Source organism: Pomacea canaliculata, linkage group LG3 (assembly GCF_003073045.1).
Source record: "Pomacea canaliculata isolate SZHN2017 linkage group LG3, ASM307304v1, whole genome shotgun sequence".
Taxonomy (NCBI): domain Eukaryota; kingdom Metazoa; phylum Mollusca; class Gastropoda; order Architaenioglossa; family Ampullariidae; genus Pomacea; species Pomacea canaliculata.
Window position 1 is genome coordinate 21,853,048 of NC_037592.1, and position 25,097 is coordinate 21,878,144.

General features: G+C 39.2%; 2 protein-coding genes across 2 annotated transcripts; one reads left to right on the plus strand and one right to left on the minus strand.

Moving 5' to 3' along the window:
• The first annotated feature begins 1,331 nt into the window (after positions 1–1,331).
• Positions 1,332–14,227, plus strand: LOC112559822 (electron transfer flavoprotein-ubiquinone oxidoreductase, mitochondrial-like). Its single transcript, XM_025231265.1, has 13 exons — positions 1,332–1,430; positions 2,198–2,314; positions 2,824–2,976; positions 3,817–3,893; positions 4,116–4,197; positions 4,573–4,691; positions 5,121–5,198; positions 6,015–6,227; positions 7,080–7,154; positions 7,755–7,898; positions 9,717–10,074; positions 10,620–10,841; positions 12,233–14,227. The coding sequence occupies exons 1-13, from the start codon at positions 1,391–1,393 to the stop codon at positions 12,394–12,396; spliced, it is 1,842 nt and encodes a 613-aa protein (XP_025087050.1). The 5' UTR covers positions 1,332–1,390; the 3' UTR covers positions 12,397–14,227.
• A 160-nt stretch (positions 14,228–14,387) lies between these two features.
• On the minus strand, positions 14,388–23,528 carry LOC112559823 (membrane-associated progesterone receptor component 1-like). Its single transcript, XM_025231266.1, has 4 exons — positions 23,362–23,528; positions 21,330–21,714; positions 15,511–15,666; positions 14,388–15,111 (listed from the first exon to the last, which is right to left on the minus strand). Exons 2-4 carry the CDS (start codon positions 21,634–21,636, stop codon positions 14,996–14,998), a joined length of 579 nt encoding a protein of 192 aa, XP_025087051.1. The 5' UTR covers positions 21,637–21,714; positions 23,362–23,528; the 3' UTR covers positions 14,388–14,995.
• Between the last annotated feature and the right edge of the window lie 1,569 nt (positions 23,529–25,097).

Below are 25,097 nucleotides of genomic sequence, written 5' to 3' on the forward strand. Positions count from 1 at the left end.
ACATCAAAATATTTTTTAAAAGAGTTTATTTTAACACGATGCTGGACAGTCTAGGAAAGAGATCTCTGTTCACCCTAAAGAAAGAAAAAATAGTAGATAATGGTATATCTTTCAGTTTATTTGCAGGACCTTAATCTTGTCGTTATTAATTTTCAGTTTATATCAAAGACTTCCAGATATTCAGACTCAACCGTATGTTGTGTGGAGATGCAGACCTTTTGCCGTACATGTATTCTGAGATGTATCCAGTAGGTATGAAATATAGCAAAATATGTAGTCAAAGCTGCTATGGCATATGTAAAGCGCTGCAAACATTTGACTTGTTCGGGGCTTTTTTCTTTGGTATATTTTTGTTACTTTTACTGGAAGGTGTCTGTGTGTGACTCGTTAGCTAGACATATATGTATAAGATAGCCTCGGGGTTTCGGTCAGCGACATGGTTGTAGCGTAGCTTTTATTTTGGACTGAGAAGGCCATAAAGTTTAGAACCGAGTGTGGCTGTTCACGCAAGCAAAAAGAGATCAACAGCAAAAAAAAGAAAAAAAAAAGTGAGTAGGAAAAACATTTGCAGCTCATAGCGGGAACAAACATTTCTTCGGAATGCAACTAATACGATGACAACTGTCGTTTACCAAGAAATCTTCATCAAAACATATTTTTCTTATGTAGCAGGGTAGACGCAGTTGCTCTCCCAATTTCACCACAAGAACCAAACAACACTTTCATGGGTTCTAATTTAATTCTTACTCCCACGCCAGTCGATAGTGCTGACTCAGGCGAAAACTTTACACCACTCACTCGCGCTCTCGATGAAACGTGCTCCCACCTCTGCGCTCTCATCACTTTCTGACCACTCGGATCTTCACCCGACCTTCACGCCCCACTTCCCTCCGAACACACCTCCCAGCACCAACATCCTGTCACTAGTCGACCCCATCCCGCTCCTTCGGTCACGGGATCTTCACGGGTCAGTAATTACCCCACACACCAAGCCTGTACCTGTCCTGCCATCTTCTATACTACTATACTTAGATATTTCAAATATGCTTTACAGTTAAAAATAAACATGATCAGGCACCAAACGCCCCATATACACACACAAACAGTTTTTATGTTTACCATCGCTCAGAAGGTAGGCTGATAAATTGTATAGGGCGACGATTGTATATGTAGCTATAAAAATGATGTACATTATACCTGTGAAAATTCTAGTCATCTGGTGACACTAATCTAACTTGTTTAATGTATGTTGTACTTTTACACCATCAGCCTGCACGTGGTCACAGCCTCACTTTGAAGAGAGCACTAACAGGGGAGACGACCATCATAAAGTAGCTTGGCAAGCCAGGGATTAGAGTTTGGACTCGCCATTTCGTTACCGACTTTTATCATGGCATCCATCGCAAGGGCGCTCCAAAATATTCGTGCAGGTATTGTGACGTGATATTTTTCGTTGATTTTTAACAAACATCGCAAATTTGTTTCTTTCATTTTTTGTGTTTTTTCATCATTTAATAATGCGATTGACACCTCTGTAAATCACTTTGAGATTTCAATTCACGTGGTAGCAGACGAAACATTTGACCATAGTAGCGCGTCATTCACACTCGGTCAAAGTCCAATCGCGTTTGTTTTTCATTTCTTTTACTAATAGTACATATAGAAGGCAAATGTGTGCACTAATAAGATAGTGAAGAGAGATGATAATACGCAAAAGGGTGTTCAAAACAATGTGAACGTTACGTAATTACTGAAAGGTTGTTATTGTTTACATAAACACACGTAAACAACAAAGCAACAAAAATTGATTCAGATTTTAGATTAATAGCTGAAACGTAAATAAAAATTCTAGAAAATTACACGACTAAAGAACAAAGTATAAAGTGAATTTGAATCAAACTCATTTGCACACGTAAATCAACTTTTGAATTGTAGACGATGAATTTCTTCCAATTGGTCTTTTTCTTTTTAAATCAATCGTAGACATTTTTTTTATTACCCTCTTTTACGCTTTTTTCCACTGCCTCTTAGTTGTCACCTGCCTCCACTTCTTCCTCTCAATCTTAGCACGCGCGCACACACACACACACACGTGTTTGGAGAAGAAATAGCATATAGTGGCATTCCATTTCCAATAAGTTATGATAGTCATGCTTCTATTAGGTATGTTGATGTCTTTGTATCTTGTTTGTTACAGCAAGAGCACTTATCAAGCAGACAGATGTAAATGTTAGATTTGCATCTTCAGGAGTGCAAACCCCTATTACAACACACTATACAGTATGCCCACGTGAAAAGGATCCAAGATGGAAAGGTTTGTTAGCCACAGATGAGAAGTGATAAATATTATATAAAATACCCATAATTAAAGAATTGTATGTGCTTATGGAATGTGAAGTTTCTTCGTGAATCTAATTACATGTTAAGTAAATACATTTGCAGGAATTTGATTTGTTATTAAAAGATGTGTCATAGATTAAAACGTAACAGTACATCCTAAATGTAGCCTTTAAGATGTTCTTAAATTTAAAGCAAAGTATCATCCTTCTTTACATGCTGTACAAACTGCACAATGTGGGTGGGGGGAGGGAGTCTAAAGTCATTTTCATACAGCATGATGTATGCATTATTGGAATATCTCTTTCTTATAAAACTTCAATAAATCCATTAATAAGGAAAGGTATTTGAATGAGAGGATTTCCCGAAGGATGCTTTTCTCACAGATGTATGCTAATTCAGTCATTAAACAATGTTTAAGTAACCATTGTGCTCTTTTATGCAGGGTTTCCTGTCATTTGATACGTCCCAGTCTCTTTATTTCAGACATTGACATGACACGAGTGATTGATGAAGCAGATGTGGTGATTATTGGTGGGGGTCCAGCCGGAATGTCAGCTGCCATTCGACTGAAGCAGTTGGCCAGCAAGGAGGGCAAAAATTTTAGAGTAATTGTTGTAGAGAAAGCTTCACAAGTTGGTGAGTAAGCTTTCTAATCAGGCTGGTAACTTTCATTTTGTGCATAGAGATGTTTTGGTTTCATGTTTTTGCCAAGGCAGGAATAAATGCTTCATGATACAGCAAGCTTGTTCAGACCTGTTATAGGTGATTGAGTAACAGGTCTAGAGAGAAACGATGTTTGTTAGATGTGATGTTCACGCTACAACTCACAGTCTTGTCTTGGGTTTAAAGTTAGAGCTTTTAGGCTACAGCAGGAAAGAATGGCTTGACCTGAGGAAGGGAGCAAGCAGTGATGGCTACCTTAGTGGTCATTCTTTACTAATTGCCTCTATGTGACCCAACAAGCATCCAGTCTTTCCACCACCAGATCAAATCTATTCTTTCCTGCTGCACGGTAAAAGTTCAGCCTTTATGTTTCTTATCATATGCCTCTAGACTGTCCTAGAGCATGGGTGGGTGTATATGTGTGTAAGAGAGAGAATGTGTGTGTCCATGTACATGCTTACATACGAGAGAGAGAGAGAGAGTCTGACAAAGAGACCAACATAATTATTTAAGTAAGGAGCCAAAGCTCTGAAAATACATTTGATGTCAGCCTTGATGTCATGTGATATTATGAACCCTCTGTGAGCATAGTAGCATTAAAAAAAACCCACCTGGACTAAACCAAAGACCACATGACTTCATAAGCATGCTTGATCTAATGTTCATGACAAGAACATCATCGTTGGTATAGTGACCGTTGGGTCTAGCTTTTAAGCATGACATAAATAGCTTACATAATAAAATGTTTATTTGAAGATGAAGCTTTCAAAAGATGCTGTTTAAATTATCAAAATTTACTTTTCATTACTATAGGTGGACACACTTTGTCAGGAGCATGTATAGAGCCACATGCTCTAGAAGAACTTTTTCCAGACTGGAAGGAGAAAGGAGTAAGTTTTATATAAGTTTTTGTGTGTGTATATATATATACACACACACATACATGTCATAGTCTAAATGTAGTTTATTATTCTCAACTATGAATTTCTTACTGCTATGAAATATTGGCTTGGATAAATTTGCTTCTATAAATCCATAGACCATGCTATTAGCACAGGAATTTGTCATCAACCAAAACAGCTAATATGTCTACAATTGCTTTGGCTTCACAGGCACCTTTGCATACTCCAGTAACAAATGAGAAATTTGCATTTCTCACTGAAAAGGCTCGTATACCTCTACCCATTTTACCTGGTGAGTATAGTTTTCTTGGCCATCTTGGATTGGTTAGAGCAGATGGTTAAGTGTATGCATATAGAAATGGAAGTTCTTTTTCATATTCTGAATAATCCTCAATCCTCTTATTGGCATCATCACAAGTATTTTTATTCATGGGTCCTGAATATCAGAGGAGCGCTGGAGACAGTCATGATGTTGTTCCTCCCAGCTTCACCAGGCACAAATAATTTTTTCAGAGTGGCTTTTCATTTCAACATGCAAGATTCAATGAAAGACCTTATAAGTTATATCAAGAGCATGTTACAGAAGGATTTGCAAGGGCTTTTTAAATGTTTAACCATGTGCCTCCTGCTTGCCAGAAGTTGGAAACATGCTTTATGCTTTTACTAGGTATGCCAATGGCCAACCATGGGAACTATATTGTTCGCCTTGGTAACGTCGTCAAATGGCTTGGGGAGCAGGCCGAGGCTTTGGGTGTTGAGATCTACAGTGGTGTGGGTGCAAGTGAGGTGAGAATTGACACTTTAGGACATATTCTGTCTGTCTGAGTCATGGTGTCTGTTTTGTGGGTCTCTAAAATATGCAAATATTTTCATCTTTCTTTTTTTAAGAGAATTTTCTTTTTAGTTTCACAAAAGAAGACATAATACTTTATTTCTCTAATATTTTATACATATTTTCATTCACAGTATGCTATCCTATAACAAGACAAGAATGAGATCTTCTGCTTGTCACAATGTCAGTCCTAAATTCTGATAGCTTTATGACTTTATCCCACAGTGATGGTTTTTGCTAGAAAGTAAGAGCAATTTCACCAGAAAACAAAGGTTAAAAGTAGATTTTAACTACAAATTATGCTACTTGTTGAATGAATTCCATTATTCCACTAATTATATACAGCATAAAATTCTTGTTTTGTGTTGATCTGTTTTTTGCAGCTTCTATATCATGAAGATGGGAGTTTAAAGGGTGTGGCCACAAATGATGTTGGCATTAACAAAGATGGATCACCAAAAGTAAGTGCTTCACTGCCTACCAAACATTCACAAGATGTTTGACAGATTCATTAGTGAAATGGAGAGTAGTGAATGACATGTCACTACTAAAATCTTAGCAAAACCATGAATAGTTTATTTTAATCTGGTTTTCATATGTGAAAAAGTTAAGATTGTAATATCAGATTAAATCAGAAAGTATCTGAGATATAGTGATTTGTATACATAGATCACCTTTGTGTAAGATACTATGGTCTGAGTCCAAGCTGGTCTGACTAGGGTTAGCTTATTTTTAATAATATTATTTTTAATATAATGTATCCGCTTTTCATTTCTGTGTTGACCATAGAAGAGTGCCATGCCTTCGTGTGTGTATGTGTGCGTTGGGGAGGGGGGAAGAGGCACAAATTGGTTAACAAAAAGTACACTATGGAAATAACTTTTTACAGCAAGAGTGTTGATGCCTAAATTGAAAAGTTACAGACTGGCATAACATATGTGAAGAAATGAGATGAAAAATATTTTTGAGATCTGTATTTGTGACTAAACACAATGTTGAAAGTGCCTTACAAACAGGCAGGTCAGCGTTGATGAGATACAGACTGTTTTGAAATTACAACTGAAAATCCTGCAGCATGTTAAAATGTGTTCTTGGATTCCAAAGTGCTCTCACAGGTTGTCTGATGTTGAGGGTAGCACATTGTTGCTTTGATTTCTGCTGGTGTGGAATAATTTTGGAGCCATTAACAGTGCAGAATTTGCAACAAAGGTAGACATGCACGAGTTTTATTATGGTAGTAGTTTTAGGTAATGATGATCTGGTTGTTCTTAATGCAGGAAAACTTTGAGCGTGGAATGGAACTTCATGCTAAGATGACTATATTCGCTGAAGGTTGTCATGGACACCTAACCAAGCAACTGATTAAGCGGTTTAACCTCAGGGAGAGCAGCAGGCCTCAGACATATGGCATTGGCTTTAAAGAATTGTGGGAGGTGGATCCATCATTCCACAAACCTGGGACTGTGATCCACACAGTGGGCTGGCCTTTTGTGAGTTCTGAGAGATGGGCATGAGCATGTTTCTGAGTTGGTGTGTGTGTGTAATATCCATGTTGCATTGCTGCTTTTCTTTTTTGGTATACAAAGCACAAAATATTTGGCATTTTGATTATTCTTTTTAGTTCTGCTGAGTATGGATCATTGATAAACCACATTTATTCTGTCTCGAAAGGATACACTTAGCATATAAATCCATATATATTCATTACATTTACAGTATTTCCAATTTCTATTGCCACAGGTTTCATATTTCAGGTTCCATCTTTGTTCCATCTCACTTATTTCATGGATTTGACATGAAAATGTCTCCAGCATAGATAAAAATATGTGTGCACAAAATTGAATAGAAAAGCAAAAGATTTGAGAGTTTGATGAAGGCCTCATCTAATATCCTAAATATCTCCTAAAAACATATATATTCACTTTTTTACCATAGATTCTCCAAAACATTTAGGGTTAATCTTCTAAATGTATTATTTTTATAATTAAGTATTATTACTGAGCAGAAGTAATTAACTAGAAAGTAAAATTAATCTTACAAATGTCACAAGTTGTCTTTAATATTTTTTATGGGGCTTAGTGCCATTCACTGGATCATATGTTTTCTTATTTTTTCTTTCATGACAAATCCTAACTCTAACATCAAAGTACATGACATTTGTATATGCTTACAATTCATGGGAGTTTTTTTAAGTGAAGGGATAGGAAAAATCCATACATTTTTAAACTTGATGAAGTTTCTAACTGTAAAAAAATGTAGTCATCACAAGATGCTGAGAAAGATGAATAGTGTGGCAGTAGAGATGTTTCATCATATATTATTGCAGTTACATCTTTCTGCAGAGCAAAGATGTTTATGGAGGCACATTCCTGTACCATCTAGGGGAAGGAGAGCCACTCATTTCTGTAGGAGCAGTGGTGAGTATGAAATGCTTTAGACTTTAATATATTGTTCCTATGTAATAGATGGACTGAAGTGTCATGGACAGTATATAAATGAAAACATCAAAGCAAGAAAACCAAAGACATGAGAGCGTATGCATTGATTTGGATTTAAAGATAGAAGTAAAGGGGAAATGGAACAGGCTATAGTTGAGGTTTGTTGTATTTTGATTGATAGTAGATTTTTTTTTTTCTATGTACTTTTATGAGAGAGAAATTCTGACTTGTTCATTTGAATGCCGTGCATTTCAAAGTGTTTTTACTTTGTATTATGATTCAACAATTTATGTCTATTTTAAAACTGTATGTTTCTGAAAACTATTTCAGATTACATTTTTACTGATTGATAATAATAATAATGGAGATATACACATGCATACCTGATGGGGTAGCTCACAGCATTTACAAAAAACAAACTGAAACACTTCTTTCCATTTAGTCATATCATACAATAAAAATGTGCACCTGTAAACAGCCAAAAAGAAAGTTTACACACAAACATCTCTGTCATCTCCAATGAGCCCATATATTCAAATGCACACAGCAACTAAAATAAAAATGCTGTTCTTTTAACAGATAGGTTTAGACTACACCAACCCCTATCTTAGCCCATTCCAGGAGTTCCAACGATTTAAGCACCATCCTAGCGTGGAGCCCATGTTCAAGAGTGGCAAGCGCTTGGCTTATGGTGCTCGTGCACTCAACGAGGGAGGTGTGCAAGTAAGATTTTTAGATTTTATATATATAATATAAACCATTTCGATCATGTTTCATGACTAATTCATTTGAGCAGATCACCTTCAATAAACAGTAAGCAAATGAGAGTAGTAATCATAAATATTTCATTTTACTGGCAATGTTTGAGGTTAATATGACATGATATAAAATGACAGAAGCATGCAAATTAGTAAATTGATTTAATTATTTAAATTTACCATCAGTGCCTTTCTCCTTGTTATTTAAGCTTCTGGCTCAGTATGGTTCATGTTTCACATTTGAGGACTTAAATGTTTGTATTCTTATTATTTGCTACATTTTTCTTGTCCATGGCTAAACATTGTGCTGCTAAAATCTGAGCTTTGCTTAGCTACAACTAAATGTCTGCATCTCATGTGATACGTACTTCTCCAGAGAAAGTCTGTACCATGTATTTTACTGAAGTTTGTTATGCCCACCTTGTTGAACATTTGATTTAGAGCTAAGATAGCAGCAGAAACATGACAGTAATGAACTCATGTCTTTTCTGCCATCTGGTGATCCTTTCCAGTCTGAACCAGGTTAAAGAGAATCAGTTATCACCATTGTTTCAGCAAGAATGGTTACTGCAGACCGTGGTTTAAACAAAGGGTAGAAAAAGATTCCAGCATTCTATGTGAACCCATCATCTGCTAGTGAAACATTAGCTGAATAACTAAGCAGAGTTAGTCATTAAAAGGTGATGAAGAGTCTCCCTACCTCAATAGAAGAGACAAAGAAAGCATTTAAATCTTGATAAAAATTAGGACAAATAATGTCATAAAAACTACAACGGGCAAAGGAAAGCCTTATAACTTCTACTAGTTTCAGTGGAGTATGTGCAGAGCCCCATGATCATCTTGGAGGACATCTTAGACCTTTTTCATTGCAGTTTCTTTTTCTTTTATCATCAAAAGGAAATAAGAATCACAAAAGCATGTTGGAGCAGTCATATTCCATGTGTGTGTGTTTGGGCAAATCAAAAAAACTAAAGTGGATAATTAACATAAAACCAGTTCATGGTCAAGTATCTTTAAGAATAAACTTTTGACTGCATAAACTAGAAAAGACTATCAAGACTAAGCCATTGCTTAAAGCAGCCAACAGGGACCTTTTCTTTTTTGAAGATATTGTGATGCTGGCATTTAGCATCATTGTAGGTGCTTTTCTTTTTTTGTCCCAGTCACCAAAGATAAGATAAGATAAGATAAGATAATACTTTATTAATCCCTAGAGGGCAATTCAAAGTGGAGTAGAGGTGCAGTTCTTTTGATTCGCCTGAGATCTTCAGTCTTCAGAAAATTTCCAACCTATGCTAACTGCCCTGTTAACCTCAGTTTCCTCTGGACTTCCGTGCTCACATAGTTTACCCTATAAGATTGCATGTAATCATAGCTGCACTGTGCACTCGTGTATACTCAGTTGTGCACTCTGCTATAGATTCAGAGGGGCTTTTTGTCATTACCTGCATGTAAAAAATGTATGGTCAGAAATAGATATTGTGATATAGTGCACACATGTGATGCATGCAATACTGGAGATCATCATCCACCTGCTAGTTGTTTCCCTTAGAACATATTCAAATCAGAGAATGTAGTCACTGCTTTTTCTTTGACTTGGTTTATTTTGTTACTTTTATTCTTTATGATTTGATATTTTATATGCCTCAAAATGTTATATGTATATCAGTTTTTAAAAAAGTTAACAGTTTCATTGTACTTGAAAAGTACAAATGGTATGAAACTTGCCTTTGCTACATATCTTTTTCATAAATCACCCAGACTACTTTTCTTTTTCCTTCAGAGTATTCCAAAGCTGACTTTCCCTGGAGGATGTTTGACTGGCTGTACTGCTGGTTTCATGAATGTACCAAAGATCAAAGGAACGCACAATGCAATGAAAAGTGGCATAATTGCAGCTGACAGTGTGTTTGAAACTCTCACCAATGAAGAGCTTGTTCTCAGGTCTAAAACTGCAGGAGTAGAGCCTGGGGTTTATGAAGACAAATTTCGCAATAGCTCCGTGTGGAAAGAGCTTTTCTGTGTGCGCAATGTGCGGCCTTCATTTAACTCTCCACTAGGATTCTATGGAGGCGTGCTGTACACAGGCATTGTGTGGTACATATTTCGTGGCCGAGAGCCATGGACGTTTAGACATGGAGGTAAGGTTTTGGGTTGAGGATGGAAAAGTAATTTATATCACAACCTTTGTTTTTAGTTGTTTAAACCATTAACCCTTTTTTCATCTTTCTTTGTTCCTACAAAGATGATGACAAGAGTAATGACTCTAAAATCTCTGATTTTACATTTGGATTGAGAGTCAACAACTATTTTTCCTTGGGAAAGTGGGGCATTCACTGGTTTGTTCCATTAGTGAAAATATGGTGGGTAGTGAACTTAATCAACACAATGTTGCCAGTTCCTCAAGATGTGTAACTGGAAAACTCCCACACCCCACCTGTTACAGTGGTTATCTGATTTATCAGGAAGGGTAAGAGGTGTCCAATAGAGAGGGTTGGGCTCTGCCATGCTATAGACATAACTACCTTCAGTACATTGCCCCTGTGGCCAGTAGGCTACGAGGTCTTTTACTTTACCTTTATTCTTGCTCCATTTAGACTTTTCTGAAGCATAAGGATTACATTTTTGAAGATTCTTTTACATAATATTCTGAATAAAACGTTACCTGATGGGGTTTATTTTGCAGCATCTGACAGTGAAAAACTGCTTCCAGCAAATCGTTGTCAGCCTATCAATTACCCAAAGCCAGATGGACAAGTCAGCTTTGATATTCTAACTTCTGTGGCATTGACTGGGACATTCCATGACCACAATCAGCCACCACATCTGACCTTACTTGATGACTCTCTACCAGTCAAAGAAAACCTGGCTGTTTATGATGGGCCTGAGCAGAGATTCTGTCCTGCAGGTATGAAGTTAACATACCAAGAACATAGTGTCATAGCACTTTTGACATGAAGAAGTTGATGAATGCAAGTGTGTACAAGGTGTTTAATGCATCACGGCCAAGCACCCAGCCCTGTAAACAGGTGCCACTTGGTGAGAAAATGGTCAGGTGTGTCTTGATAATCAAAGATATAGAAGCAACATTTCAGGAAAATGCCTTTAAACTAGTTCATTCCCAATAGATTGCATAGCATTCTCTCTGTGAAGGATAAAGCTTGTTTGATGAAGGTACCAACAAGATCATTGGCATTCTGCAAGGACTATACACCAGGGCTGAAAGGTTAAAAGCTGTCAGCATTATAACCAACCCCTCTCACCAGCTACACCTCTACTACCAGATGCTACCCTCTAACTGTAGATCAAATCATCTGGTCATCAAGAAGACTGCATTCGCCAAGTGTTTTTTTTTTTAACAAACTACAATTTGTTGCGGGCCTCAGAGCAAACTTTTGACTGCATAAACTAGGAAAGACCATCAAGACTAAGCCATTGCTTAAAGCAGCCAACAGGGACCTTTTCTTATTTGAAGATATTGTGATGCTTGCATTTAGCATCATTGTAGGTGCTTTTTTTTTTTTTGTCCTAGTCACCAAAGTGGAGTAGAGGTTCAGTTCTTTTTATTCGCCTGAAATCTTCAGTCTTCAGAAAATTTTCAACCTATGCTAACTGCCCTGTTAACTTCAGTTTCCTCTGGACTTCCATGCTCACATAGTTTACCCTATAGATTGTATGTAATTTATAGCTGCACTGTGCACTTATGTATACTCAGTTGCGGGCCTATGCTCCTGAAGGAGTAACAAGGACTAACCTAAACAACTATAATTTGTTAACAGGCCAAGAAAATGAACCTAGTTTTCTTATTGTAGCACTTATTATGGTGTGCCTCAATCATCACTGGAGAGTTTAGTGCAATTGTAACCATATTTTGTTGAGTTTATTACTTATAAGACCTCCCAACAAAGGAAAATTTCTACTTCTGTTGTGGACAGAAGCAGACAGGACACAATCAGCAATGCTTCGCATATCTTTTCCATTTTATTAGATTTATTATTCATCATACTTCGGCAAGCAATGCTCCATTCTAGCTAAAATACTACTGTCACCCTTCAGAGGGGTACACAGGGTTAATGTAAAGAGACATACATTTTGTGCACTTGATAATTCCCCTTTACTGTCCACCATATACTATGTGGGGTGTTAACAGATAGCCAAGCACTAGAAAGATTTGTGGGGAAACCTAAAAAAAATGGTACAAGTTTTTCAAAATTGCCCAACACAGGATCCTTACCATTTTCCATTTGTATATATCAAGTTTTCTCCCCTTTAGTTTATTTTTTTCTTGACTCTTTTCAGGTGTTTATGAATATGTGGAGACAGAAGATGGAAAAGGTAAACGACTTCAGATCAATGCTCAGAACTGCATCCACTGCAAGACCTGTGATATCAAGGATCCAAGTCAGAACATCAACTGGGTTGTTCCTCAAGGAGCAGACGGACCAGCATACAATGGGATGTAGACATTTTAAACAGTCAGCTCTTCCTCTGTAAATTCACCCACATCAGCAAATTTCATTTAGTAATTAAATATGGTTATACCTACTTGCAATGGATTTATTGAAGATGTTAGGTACTGGTCACCATTCATCTCTCCAAGACCTCATGTTGTTTCGGCCTTTTCTTAGACTACACAATGTGTTGAATGCACTTTATATACGCTATGAATCTTTGACTGGCCATTTATAGCTGTAGTATACTTTTGCGAAAAGGTTTTTCTAGCTCAAGGTTATGCAGGCATTGTGATCCAGACTCTTGTCCAGAGACATCATGAGGTTTACACATATTTCATCAATGCTCATTATTCTTATAAGGGGATCGATCTACATATCATTTTTTTTGCACGGCTATAAATCTTCTTTGACAATGGAACAATTCAACACTGTCAGGAGAAGTTTTATCATTCATCTATCTCAGTGTTATCTGAGATGTAAATTGTCTTGTTGGGCAGTGCATTTCCACAAAATGAGGCCACAGTAGTGAATTGTTAGATAATATCCATAATGAGCCAATAAATTTAGTGCAAGCACACTAGTCTACCAAATACTGCTGCAAAGGGTGTAGCAGAACAATACTGACTTTGTTTATAATTCTGATGATAATATTAGTATTTATTCCAATCCAGTGTATGCCACTGGTCAAATTAATCTACCAAATCTGCTCCACTTCATCACTTGCATATACATTATCAATGCATGTATGAGAATTTGAATACAAGATTATGCTATGGCGTGAAAGTTAAGTCTTGTCTGTGCATGTTTGTATGCTGATGTTTATATCCGTATGCTGTGAATATTTTTTATCTGTTTTTCTTTGTAAAGTGTTGTAAGATTTTATTTAAAAGGGAACAACACTGTATAAAAAAGCTTTGATAGAACTCAAATTTGATTTTGCTGGCTTCAGTTCTTTTTGTGCTCCTTTGGGCGATCCATTTCACTTAACTCATTTAAGCTTGTATACCATTCTTTAGAAACTGGAAGTGTTATGCTGGCAAAGGCTAAAAATAAACCCTTTGCTTATAGCACTACACGTTAATATCTCGAACACCTTTTGTAAGAACACAAAACTCCAGGTGTGAGCATGTTAACAGAAAGTAGGTCACAGTCCAAGGGTCTTACTTTGATATCACTAGAGATAAAATTACTCACACAAATATCATATAGTAATATTCAGACTTGCCTGCTAAAGGTAAAAACATGACCTCTACTATCCCTAGCAGCAACATGGAAGAAAAACTACAGAATCTAATAAAAGGAACAGATGAAGACATTTACCCACCCATATTTCAGTTTAACAGATTTTTCTCTAGCACCCAAAAACCACAGATTTGAAAACAATCTCATATTTTTACTGAAAATATAACTAAACAAAATCAGCAACATTCTAAAGAAAGTGGGCTGTATGTTTGGCAGGGCATCTTGACTACCACATCTGGATAAATTTCAATATGCAGTAATTTAACCGGTTAGTAAAAATGCATAGCTATGGCTTATGCTCCAAGTCCGTGCAAACACAGGCTCCCTCTGCATACCTGAGAGCTCTGCCAGGGAGAAATTATTGTCACACAATTTAATGTCTCCGTGATGTCCTTTAACTGCTAAATTTCAAATATGTAATTTGATGATTTGTGGAAGGGACTTGGCAAGTAGATCAATTTTTAGTTTGTATTTACACTGTTAAAATCATTTACATTTGTTATAAGGCTTTAAATATATAACCGAACACAACCAAATCTTTCAACTACTGCAAATCTTGTTTCAAGCTATGTTCATAAGCAACTAAAAGACCTAAATTAAAAAAAAAAAACCAAACTCACACACACAAATGAAAGCTTAAATTTCTAAGCAGCCAAATGGTGTGTGAATTTTTTAAAAAAAACCAATAATCTTAGTTTTACCATACAACTGCTGTTGCTGAGTCATACAATTTGGAGGGGAAGTCAAGAAACACGGAATTTGGTGAAACAAGTTTACTTTTAACACAGCTTTTATATTTCTGAAGATTTTCTACTTCTTTTCAACATGTTTGGCTGTGCAGCTAATGTAGATAGTTGCTCTGGACACCATGATTCACAATGCATTAAAAATGCATAAATAAATGAAGGCATTTAAAAGCAGGCTGCTGTACGAAAGTTGATGTGAAAAAAGTCTGCTTAGTGACATGCCACCAGCATTGTATCTGTTAATTAGCAAAAAATCAGAATTATTTACAGTGAATGATGAGCACTATAAGATGTGCTCAGCTTAAAAAAATAAAAAATGGACAGAAATAAAAAAACAAGACGATGTTGGTAGCAATGCACGCACATTCTTCCATCTTTCCATGCATGCTCACTCATCCCACGTACGCACTACCCCCCACCCCCACAAGAAAACAAGTTTAACTTGAAAACTTCAGAACATTTTCAATCATACTTTTTGTCCTTGGATAAATGTCAACAGCCTTTGTGATAGTTATGGCACATTTGCAACTCCATGTGTCAAAGGGGGTTAAGGGGCCTATAATGGGACCCTTTAAGGCTAAGAAGAGGGATGAAGCATGACCTGGAATGAGAAAAGGCTATTAATTGGACTTTTTGTCAGCCTGCCGCCTCTCATCTGACCCTTCATCCTCCGTGTCTGTGTAATCTGCTGGTTGCTCCCCAGGTTTCAACAGTTTGCCTATGTACACATACTTCTCTGCAACAATACAAAAGGGTCAGAAGCTATGTAGGAACAGAATAAATGTATTCAGACAACTGCAGAAATCAACACAATATTTAGTAACATTAATCTTTAATAATGTGGATTAAAAAATGAATAGAAACCATCAGGAAAAAAAATAGTTTCATAGTCACTGTCCAAGTAGACATGATTTTAAAGAAAAGTAAAAACTATATGCAAGGAGTAAAAATCTGCCTTCAGCTTCTTAAAGTCGCAGAAAAAATGTGTGCAACAAAAATGTATAAAGCCTTTTGTGCACCAGAATTATGTCTATAAATATCAATTTCATCTTTAGACAATTTTAGAAAGACAACAGTCTACAAGTACCAAGACACTTCCTTTAGCTTTGATGTTGTACATTCCAAAATCTCTTACCTGTAAACTGCATCTCCCATTCCCGCACACTTTCCATTTGCATAGAGTTCAGATCACTAAGGTCATCATATTCATCTCTTAGTGAGTCCTCACTGAGTGAGAATGTTGCAAGGGCCCGAGAAGCATCACGGCCAGAAAATAAACCATATGGTCCTCCTGTAATAATATTTGATCTTTAGAGCAAGAAAAGCAGTGGAGATTTATTTAAATAAACTAGATCTTTAATTCAATAGGCTGATTTACATGTTTCTGCAATAAACTTAATAGCACTAAATAAAACTAACTTTGGAAAATGACTTTCAAGCTTTTAGAAGACCTAACTCAATGACAACAATTTAGCATAAAACTTTTGCATCTCTTGTAAATAGTTCTTTATGCCAAGTTCTAAAGTAATCTTCTACACCATGCATAGCTATGTTTCCATCCAAAATCAAGGGGCATTGAGGCATCCACTTACTACTGTTAAAATTTTTAAACCCTCTGTGAAAACTTTTGGTAGTTTAAACTAAGTCTACAACTATAATAAGAGTTAAGTTTGTTACCCTAGAATGCACAAAAATGTTTAATTTTCCAATATATATTAAAAATTAAAAAAAGCAAAAAGAGATTGAATAACAAAACAAATTTATAAGAAATATACAAGATACAGCTGTTCCTTCCTCAATCAAACAAATGCCTACCGTTTTGTAAATCCAAAATGAATGGCAAATGTCCAATGGAATTTTTAGTCTTTCATTGCCATTAGTTATGTGTTGTTAATATATCACTTTTTTTGGCTGAAATTCCTATTTTCATCAACCATATTTTCTGACAAAGAAATGTTATTGATGCCGCTGTCTTCTTGTTTTGATTTTGTCAGGTGAATGAAAAAAAAGAGGCCATAAGCGTCTTTCATTATGTAGCTATGTAGCACTTAACACAGGGGTGTCAAACTCAATTACCCAGGGGGCCAAATCTCACATCATCCACAAGGGGGCGGGCCGAAGGTTATTATTTAAGCTGATAACTTTTTATTCAACAGTAGAAAACTAAACTTTTTGTTATTAATTTTGTGTAAACAAAATTAAAGTAATAACAAATCAAGGCTTAGCAATTTTTCTTCTTAATTTATTTTGTCAGAAGTGGACGTTTGGACATCAAAATCAAAAATCAAATCAAAACAGACTTTATTGTCTGCCCAGGAGGACAGAAATTTGTCTTTGCTCACATACCCATACAGACATTTAACTCACAGTTAGTAGTAAAAGTGAGGAGTAAAATAGTGTTGATTGCACCAGTCCATCAAGGCAGTGTATGTTTATCCTAACAACAAACCTTGGGTGACCAAGGGCCTAAAAGCACTGCTGAACAAAAAGAAACATTTGTTCATCACGGGCAGAAGCCCACGACAGAAGATTAGTACATAGAGAGGACCATGATGCTATCCGTTGGGTGGGCAGAGGCTCTACGAGCATACTAGTTAGTCCGCTTTCAGTAGTTTGCCGGTGGACCAACGAGTGTCGACGAGATTGAACAGAGGTCGAGTTAGCTCTCGCCATAAACCCGATGTGTCAGAATGCGGCTCGTGGTTACATCTTGAGCTCGCTGGAGGGACCTGCCAGACGTCGAGTGTTGATGCTTCCGCATGACGCAAGAGATACGCCGAGAAAGATCTTGGGTGTCCTAGTGGAGGCGTACGGCGAACGGAAAGATGTCGACATCAGTGCCACAGCAACGTGATGAGGTGGTCGACGAATACGCAGCGAAGCTCCAGAATTTAAGCAGGCGAGGTAGAAGGCGGCGCAGAGCGTCGAAGTGGCAGCGATTGACACCATCTCGGAGGACTGCAGCCCGACCGGTCAGGGAAAGTGACTGCCCCCGTTTTCCGTAACAGGATGACAGGGAAATAAAGTGTAGCTGGCCTGACTGGAAAGTGTCCGACGGCGGAGGTTGTCATTTATGGCAGTTGAGTGATGGCGTTGCTCGACACCGGCAGTGAGGTAACGACGGTCACTGACGAGTGGGCACGAGGGCACATACAGGACTTACAGCTAAAACAAACTCAGGAGTGGCGGTGGTGGACATGTTTACGGCCAGCGTCTGAGGACGTTCCTATCCTGGTGGTCAAGGACCTGGTCGATGTGGTCACAAGTGAGCTTCTACTAGGGAAGAACGTCCTTGATCGGATAATGGACTCTACCGCAGATGTGGCGCAGGCAGTACAGGCAGCCGTGCATGAAGCTCATCTTGAGAAGACATTGTCAACAAAAGGACTGGCTAGGGCCGCTGGCAACACGCCCGTTCCAGGATGCCAATGGGTCTGACGTCCACACCAGCCACTTTCCAGAGGTTAATGCAGACCACCATGCCGAACTGTTTAATTTCAGTCCTTCTTGTGTACCTAGACGATCATTTGGTATACTCCAAGATAAAGGACATTCAACTGCGGGAGGCGCCATACCTTCAGGATGACGACAGTGAAGAGGAAACGCCAGGGTGGTATGCTACTCTTCCAAACCATCACCACAGAACTCTTGTGACAATGCCTGTGGTGCCAGAAGTAACAGTGTCTGTGGTGTCAGATGACAGTACCAGAAATGAGTCCCTATCGTGTCCGAACCGCGCAGATCGCAGCGACTTACCGCGAGACAGGCAACAAACTCGCACAAAGTGTAGGATGAAACAGTTCGTGCGACGCTATGCCATGGCAATATGAATACCATGGATATATTTTTTAGTTGCGGTGATCGGTGACACCGTAGATGACACGTACGCATTGATCAGTTGTTTATTTTGCTAATTGTTCATTTTTCTTCAACTTTACCGCGGCTGCGTCCAGAAAATGTCATTGACAAGAATGACACACGAGGTGATGGCTGACAATAGATGTCAGCACTCACTCTTCTTCAGTCTCTGTTTGATTCCTCCTGAGTCCTTGTGCCTTTATTTAGGATGGTGATGGCTGCTGGCACGAAGGACCTCTGGTAGGCAGCTTTCCTTATGCGTGGTACCTTATAGCGCCTGCCTGAGGGCAACAGCTGGAAGCTAGTGTGGAGAGGGTGTTTCAGGTCCGAAATGATGTTATGTGCCATCCTTCTGACTGCATGAAGGTACAAGTCAGAAAGTGGCAGCTGTGCTTGACCAATAATTTTATTTGCCTGGTGGATGATTCTGGCCAGCCTTGCCTTGTCTTTGACTAGTAGATGACCATACCAGGCAGCGATGTTGAATGAGAGGATGCTCTCAACAAGAGACCTGTACACAGTCTCCAGCACCCCAGAGCTGACGTCGAAGCTGCGAAGTCTCCTCAGAAGGTACAGCCGTTGCTGGGCCTTTTTGTACACTTGGTTCACGTGATCACTAAATGAGAGCTTTCCGTCGATCACTGTACCAAGGTACCTAAACACAGCAGCCCTCTGCACCTGCTGTCCCTTGATTTGGAGTGTGGGGAGAGAGGGGTTGTGCCATCTCTTCCTTCGTAGGCTCTTCCAAAGGCCATCTCCTCCGTTTTGTCAACGTTCAGATCCAGAAAGCTGCGGTCAAACCACTCCTCCAGCTCCCCCACACAGGCCAGGTACTGTGACAGGGACTGCTCGTCTTTCAGGCAGCCCACAAGGGCCATGTCATCTGCATATTTAACAAGTTTGAGAATAGCACTGTTAATACTAATCCCATTTGTATATACAGAGAACAGGATGGGGGAAAGCACACATCCCTGAGGGGTACCCGTGTTGAGGATCTGCTCATCTGACAGAATCATTCCATCCACTGACAAATAAACTCCGTCAGACGAGCTGCTGGACCCTATAGTACCTGTCGGTGGAATTCTGAAACCCACCCTCTGTGGTCGGTCCTTCAGGAATGATCTGATCCATAGAACTAGGCCAGTGTTGACATCCAGGTCTAGTAGGCGCTGTACAAGAAGGTGTGGCTGGACCGTGTTGAAGGCAGCAAGTTTGTTTATGTTTAGAGTAAGTTTCTGTGTTGTGGAGATTCTCAGGATGGACTGCAAGTGTGCATCAGTAAGACGACTCCTGTGTGATGTTTTGTTGATCTTCATCACAGAGAAAAGTTGCTCACACAGATAAGTACTGCCAAACATGCTCAAGATTCGAGCCTAGTCACCCTTTGATCTCCGACCGATTCAGGGAAGTTAACAGGTACTAAAAATCTTTGCCCCTCGGCCGTGTTCAGGACAGGGTGTCGCGTGTCACAGGTCAGATTTAAGGGCCCCGCCTTGACCCTCCCTTCTGGAGCGGTGGTAACTTGACCAGTGCACTGTTGGTGGTCTGTACAAACTTCACTAAACTCATCCCATCTCTTGCTGTCCTCCACGGGAACTTTTCTGTTGTTTGCCTTTTACTTGTCGCCGGGCCATTAACAATGATTAACTAAACTTCTTTCGCGGGCCAGGTAAAATTTCATGGCGGGCCGGGTGTTTGACACCCCTGACTTAACATGTACACTCCTGCTTGATACCATCTTTGCTGTGAAAGGAGGGTTGGATGGGAAATTTCAGAAACTTCTGGTAAAAATCGATGCCCTTTACAGCCTAAGGAAATAAATGTGTTTGGAGTGCTTTAGCTAGTGTAGTTCTTTGTTTGTTTTTAGTTCTACATTCCTTGCCATTTACAACTATATTAAAAATAATTGTATTTAAAAAAAATACTGTATGGTACTCATTTGTGTAATGAAGCTACTGTATAGGCACCAAGTGTAGTCCATAAAAACTTGAAGAAGTTAAAATCAGTTAAGACCCACGACTAAAATTAGACCATTTGTAGAAAAGTAATCAATGCAATGTGTTAATACTATTATCATTGCAAGCTTAATCCATGATGTAAAGAAACTGCTTTGCCACTATATTTTAATACATTTAAAGCTTTTCACTTTCATCTGGTAACAGCTAATTGTAAAAGATCAGCTTTCAAGTCTCCCATGTACAGTTTATTATAGAATGCTTTAGGCATTAATAATAATAAATGCAAAATTTTGCAAAGCGCATACTCACACTCCTAAGTAGTATGCTCTTAGCGCTTAAGAACAAGAAGGAAACATCGACAGCATACGAGGGACAGGAAAACAAATAACATATGAACTATAAAAGAATAAATAGTACTAATAAAGAATAAAATCAAATACAGAAACACAAAGAGGAACCAAATAACAAGAACAAGAGCTAAGAGTAACATGATACTGCAAAAGGAGGGGTGTGAAAAAGGACTAGCATTATGGGAAAGGTTGTTAGGATTTTACAATTTTTAGAACTACCAATACAAAATTATCTATGTTTTTATAGCATTTTTATATTTTCTTCAAGTGATTTGGACCGATCACATGTTCCTATATAAATTTTGTTAAAGAACACACTTGGTATAGATTATACACCTTTTTAACACTGCCTTTAATGTAACAAAAAAAAAAAACACTCTTTACACCTTTATGGGGACTGGTACATGGTGCATCCTTGTGTATTGTGTACATGGCTGATTGTATACATTATGAGATTTATGAGAAATATTTATAAAAGATAAGAAGATAGGAGACATCACAAAAAAAGGCACTTGGTAAACCTTCCTGTGCCCGTATCTGGCCAAGATAAAGTTAGATTAGAACATGTCTGTACTTGAATATAAAGAGTAATAAACCTGATACATGTCTGGGAATATTTCTAAAGAAAATCTGTTTTACCAGAAACTTGCGACCACGTTCATCAGGACTGTCCAGCGTTCTGAGCAAGCCACGTTGTCGCAGCATGTGTTTGCTAAAAATAAACTGCCTCTTGCCGTCAATTTGAAAATAAAAATAAAAAATAAAAACAAGACTGCTAATTTACAAACCTGGTCCATAGAAGCGCTTCCCTTTTGTGACATCAAACACTTTTCCATTGACAGCGATCAAGATGCGACCTTCTTTTCCTTTGCCGTCGTACTCGCGGAGCTGTTCCAGCGTGAAGTCCTGCTTTTTCAACGGTGGTAATTCCGGTTCTTTCGCAGCTGACGGTTCTGACGTTCGCCGACTGGAGATGATTTTATAGATAAGAAATCCACAAATGCCCAATAATGCTAGATTCAGTGGACTACCAAACAGTTCTGCTGCAAGTTTTGAGAAAAAGCCTCCTCCCACTTCGTTGCTACTGTCAGACATTTTGAAATCTACAATGACGTGTGGGACAAGGTCAAGGTCGTGGTGGGGTCACGGTGTGCGGCTCGGCGTGGAAATGTTCTGAAAACAGATGAAAGTACGTTGAGAAGGATCATCTTTCATCGTCGTAGGTGTTTAACACATTTTGTTATAAATACAACTAAGCAACGATTTTCTATTTGCAAGATCAGAGATGCCGGTCACGCGTACCCGCCTACATCAGGTAACTAATACAGTTCCGGTTCAACGATCGACGCCAGAAATACTTCAAGAGTGTGTATAAATATATCTTTTATTTTTCTGGAAATATCGTATGAGTAATTTCTTTGGGGTGGGGGTGCTTGTAACTGATGGAAGTGAAATGTTTGTGTAAATGGAATAGGAATGTCTTGGACATTTGAACCATTTATCAAATATACACCTTTTGAAGAAAAAAAATCCACTACCACCTCGACGATCTCCCACCACCACCACCTTGTATACAGTTCGCCGGCTTCGCCCCCTTTCTTCATACTTTGTCTCCCTAAAAAAAAGTATGTCACACCAGTCTAGACATGTGTGCGCGCACATACACCAGATGTTTTTTTTATTTTTTTCCCCCGCGATAGTCTGATCGAGTCGGTGGTGTGGTACTGTACGTGTGACGAAGACTTGGGTATTCATGTACTGAACGAGGACTCCAAAGTTCACAATCTGTAAGCACGCACTTTAGCCGCTGTATGCATGCAATGCTGTTAGAAAACTGCGCAATCATCTTTCAACGCTGGATTCCAAATGTGGGACGGATTCCAAAAGCAAGAGACTGCAGTCCGGTGGGCAGCCAGTGCATACAGCAGCGTCGTGATGTGTCTTTCGACGACTGGAAAATTCCGGGCTGTTGCAATAATTGTCGACCCATGAACTGCGCAGCTTCGAAATGTGCCCTTTACACGCGATTAAAGATTTCGAATCTAGAGAATTGAATTGTTCACTGATATGGATTCACTTGTAAAATCTTGCACCCTCCCCTCCTCCCCCAAAAAAAACCTCCTTGGGGACACTGTTAAATCTGATACTCGTACCTAGCCCCAGTAGGTGGACTGCCCGAAGACGTTTTCTAGACCGGCCAGAGCACAGTTCAAACTATACCTACTTTGAAACTGAGTACAGTAGCCATAATGGTACATAAGGACCAAGCTACTGAGTAACTTGGTTTCAAAGTTTTCATCAGTTCTCTACTCCTGTAAATACTCACGTTGTCATACAATGCCATAAACATCCCAGGAACGTGACCTATAGCGAGCATGGAGTAGGTGCGGGATGGAGCTGGATAGGGAGTGAGCTTAAGAGAGGTAACATATATTTTGTGGAGTTGGGTGGGGATTAAAATTCTTGCAATCTCCACCCAGTTTCGTCTCCAGTCTGCATCTCTACGTGGTACGTATGTGCGTATTGTACTGGCTTATAACTGTGTGTTGGCAAGAGTGATATTTTCTGTCGCCATCAAAGTCGGTGCCAGGACTAACACAACCTCAGACACGGTGACTTGTGGGAAGAACGAAGAATAAGTGTGGGGAAAAAAATAACCGAGAAAAATGAAAAGTAAGCTTACCTCTGTCAAAAGTTTGTCCCTAGGGTCGCCTGCGATCTGTGATCATACAAGACGAATAACAATACAACATTTGTGTTGATCATTAGTCGATAGCATGAAATGTCGCGAGAGAAGGAAATGAAGTTTGAGATACATACCCCAAACACGGAAACACCTCCAGTAAAGGAAACTGAGTTGAGGAAGATGTGTGCCAGAAGATAAAGCCAGGAACTTGTATTGTAGACAATACACGGTCAGTCACAAGCCAACAACGTGTGTGCATGCGTGTGTGTGTGCGCTCACAGTCATGTGAACATGCAGACAGCGGCGGAGGCAGTTCAGCCCACGAAACTGTTTTCATCACAATGACTTGCGCCCCGCCGACCTTGGATCTTGCATCATGATCAATCAGTGACGAACACGTGTCACAAGTGGTAGAGGTCGCATGTACCCAAAGTTCGCTATCGCAATTGCTCAACAAGCTGTCACCGTGTGTGTGTGAGTCTGTGATTGTGTGTGTGAGTGTGAGACTCTGTGATTGTGTGTGTGTGTGTGTGTGTGAGTCTGTGAATGTGTGAGTGTGTCTGTGATTGTATGTGTGAGTGTGTGTGAGTGTGATAGCGCAGTTCTGCACCAAGTCGGAGATAAGTCAAGGTAAGTCGGAGATAAGTCGGAGACAGTCAAGGAGTCGTCAGCTTCCTTGTTTGTGTGTGAGAGAGAGAAGAGTTCAGGAGTTCCCAGACTGTCGAGAAAGTATTTTAAAGTGGATGTGAATAAAACATTCTTGACATGTGCTTATCAAGTACACATTGCATAAGCATAGCCTTACCTACCCCTCTCCCATCTCGCCCACCCTCGGGTGAAGCAGAGCGTTGCCTCCCATGCTGCATGGCGATTACCTATTAGCAGGCCCGCTATTTGCTGCTGATTTCCAAGTCTTGCTCTGGGCTTGAATCGGCTGGAATATGTAGATGTGTGCGAGAATTTTCCAGATAAAGATCTGTATTTCGCTGTGCGAGACATAATTAACTCGTCATCGACTTCTCACTCAACGCCGAATAGGATATTAGAGAACAGGTTCTCGGGATGACAGGGTACAATGTTTTTGACGAGTTGAAAGTACTGTGTAGATAATGAGTTAAACTTTTGAACTGGAGCGAAGGCAAAAAACTAATGATAATAAACATGTGAGTCATATATGGCGCATCCCACTGACGACGGAGCATGCTCTCAGCGCTTCAGTAGGAAACATGGACAGAAGACGAATAACAGAAGGAGAAACAACTATACACAGACAAGTACTAAAAGACGAGTTTAGAAGACATAAAGAGGAAGCAGGAAACAAACAGTTAGGATGGAGAGTATCATAAATCTACAATATTTAGTTATTAAATTAGAAATAAAGTATAGTGGTGGTGGTGGTGGCTGGCAGGGTTGATGAAGCACATATGTCCACCTGTTCCCTAACTGGACTGGGTAGCTCGGCAAACTAGAGATAGTATTTCAAACCCCACAACTACACCACGCCATAGGGTCCGGTTCTGGGTGTCCCTCTCCAGTTGCGACCACGTCATGCCAGCTGCCTCCACCTCCTGTGGACCGATCTCCTCCGTGTCTGTCTGGGTCTCCCAACCCTGCGTTGCCCGTCCCACGTTACTTCCTCCCATCTAGTTTATTGTTCGAATTATGTCAATTACAACATTTTACTTTTATGGTATCTGCAGTATTCAGATTTCTGCTTTTCTGCATGGGAGAACATCAATAAAATACTAGCTCACAAAACAATGTAAGACATGTAAGACATAGAGGCCTTTACTATGAGGTGTTAATTGCTATCTCTCGTTAGTTGATTCATCCAGCCCGGGGGAGGAAGGGGAAATCGGTGATTTACGCC

What these genes read in the sequence shown, in the direction of transcription:
- LOC112559823 (XM_025231266.1), bottom strand. Translation starts at nt 21,636, where the DNA reads ATGTCTGACAGTAGCAACGAAGTGGGAGGAGGCTTTTTCTCAAAACTT. An exon ending in GAAGCGCTTCTATGGACCAG is followed by an intron (nt 15,667 to 21,329) that starts GTTTGTAAATTA and finishes ATATTATTACAG; the next exon opens with GAGGACCATATGGTTTATTT. An exon ending in ATGGGAGATGCAGTTTACAG is followed by an intron (nt 15,112 to 15,510) that starts GTAAGAGATTTT and finishes GTATTGTTGCAG; the next exon opens with AGAAGTATGTGTACATAGGC.
- LOC112559822 (XM_025231265.1), top strand. Translation starts at nt 1,391, where the DNA reads ATGGCATCCATCGCAAGGGCGCTCCAAAATATTCGTGCAG. An exon ending in CAGACTGGAAGGAGAAAGGA is followed by an intron (nt 3,894 to 4,115) that starts GTAAGTTTTATA and finishes TTGGCTTCACAG; the next exon opens with GCACCTTTGCATACTCCAGT. An exon ending in ACACAGTGGGCTGGCCTTTT is followed by an intron (nt 6,228 to 7,079) that starts GTGAGTTCTGAG and finishes ATCTTTCTGCAG; the next exon opens with AGCAAAGATGTTTATGGAGG.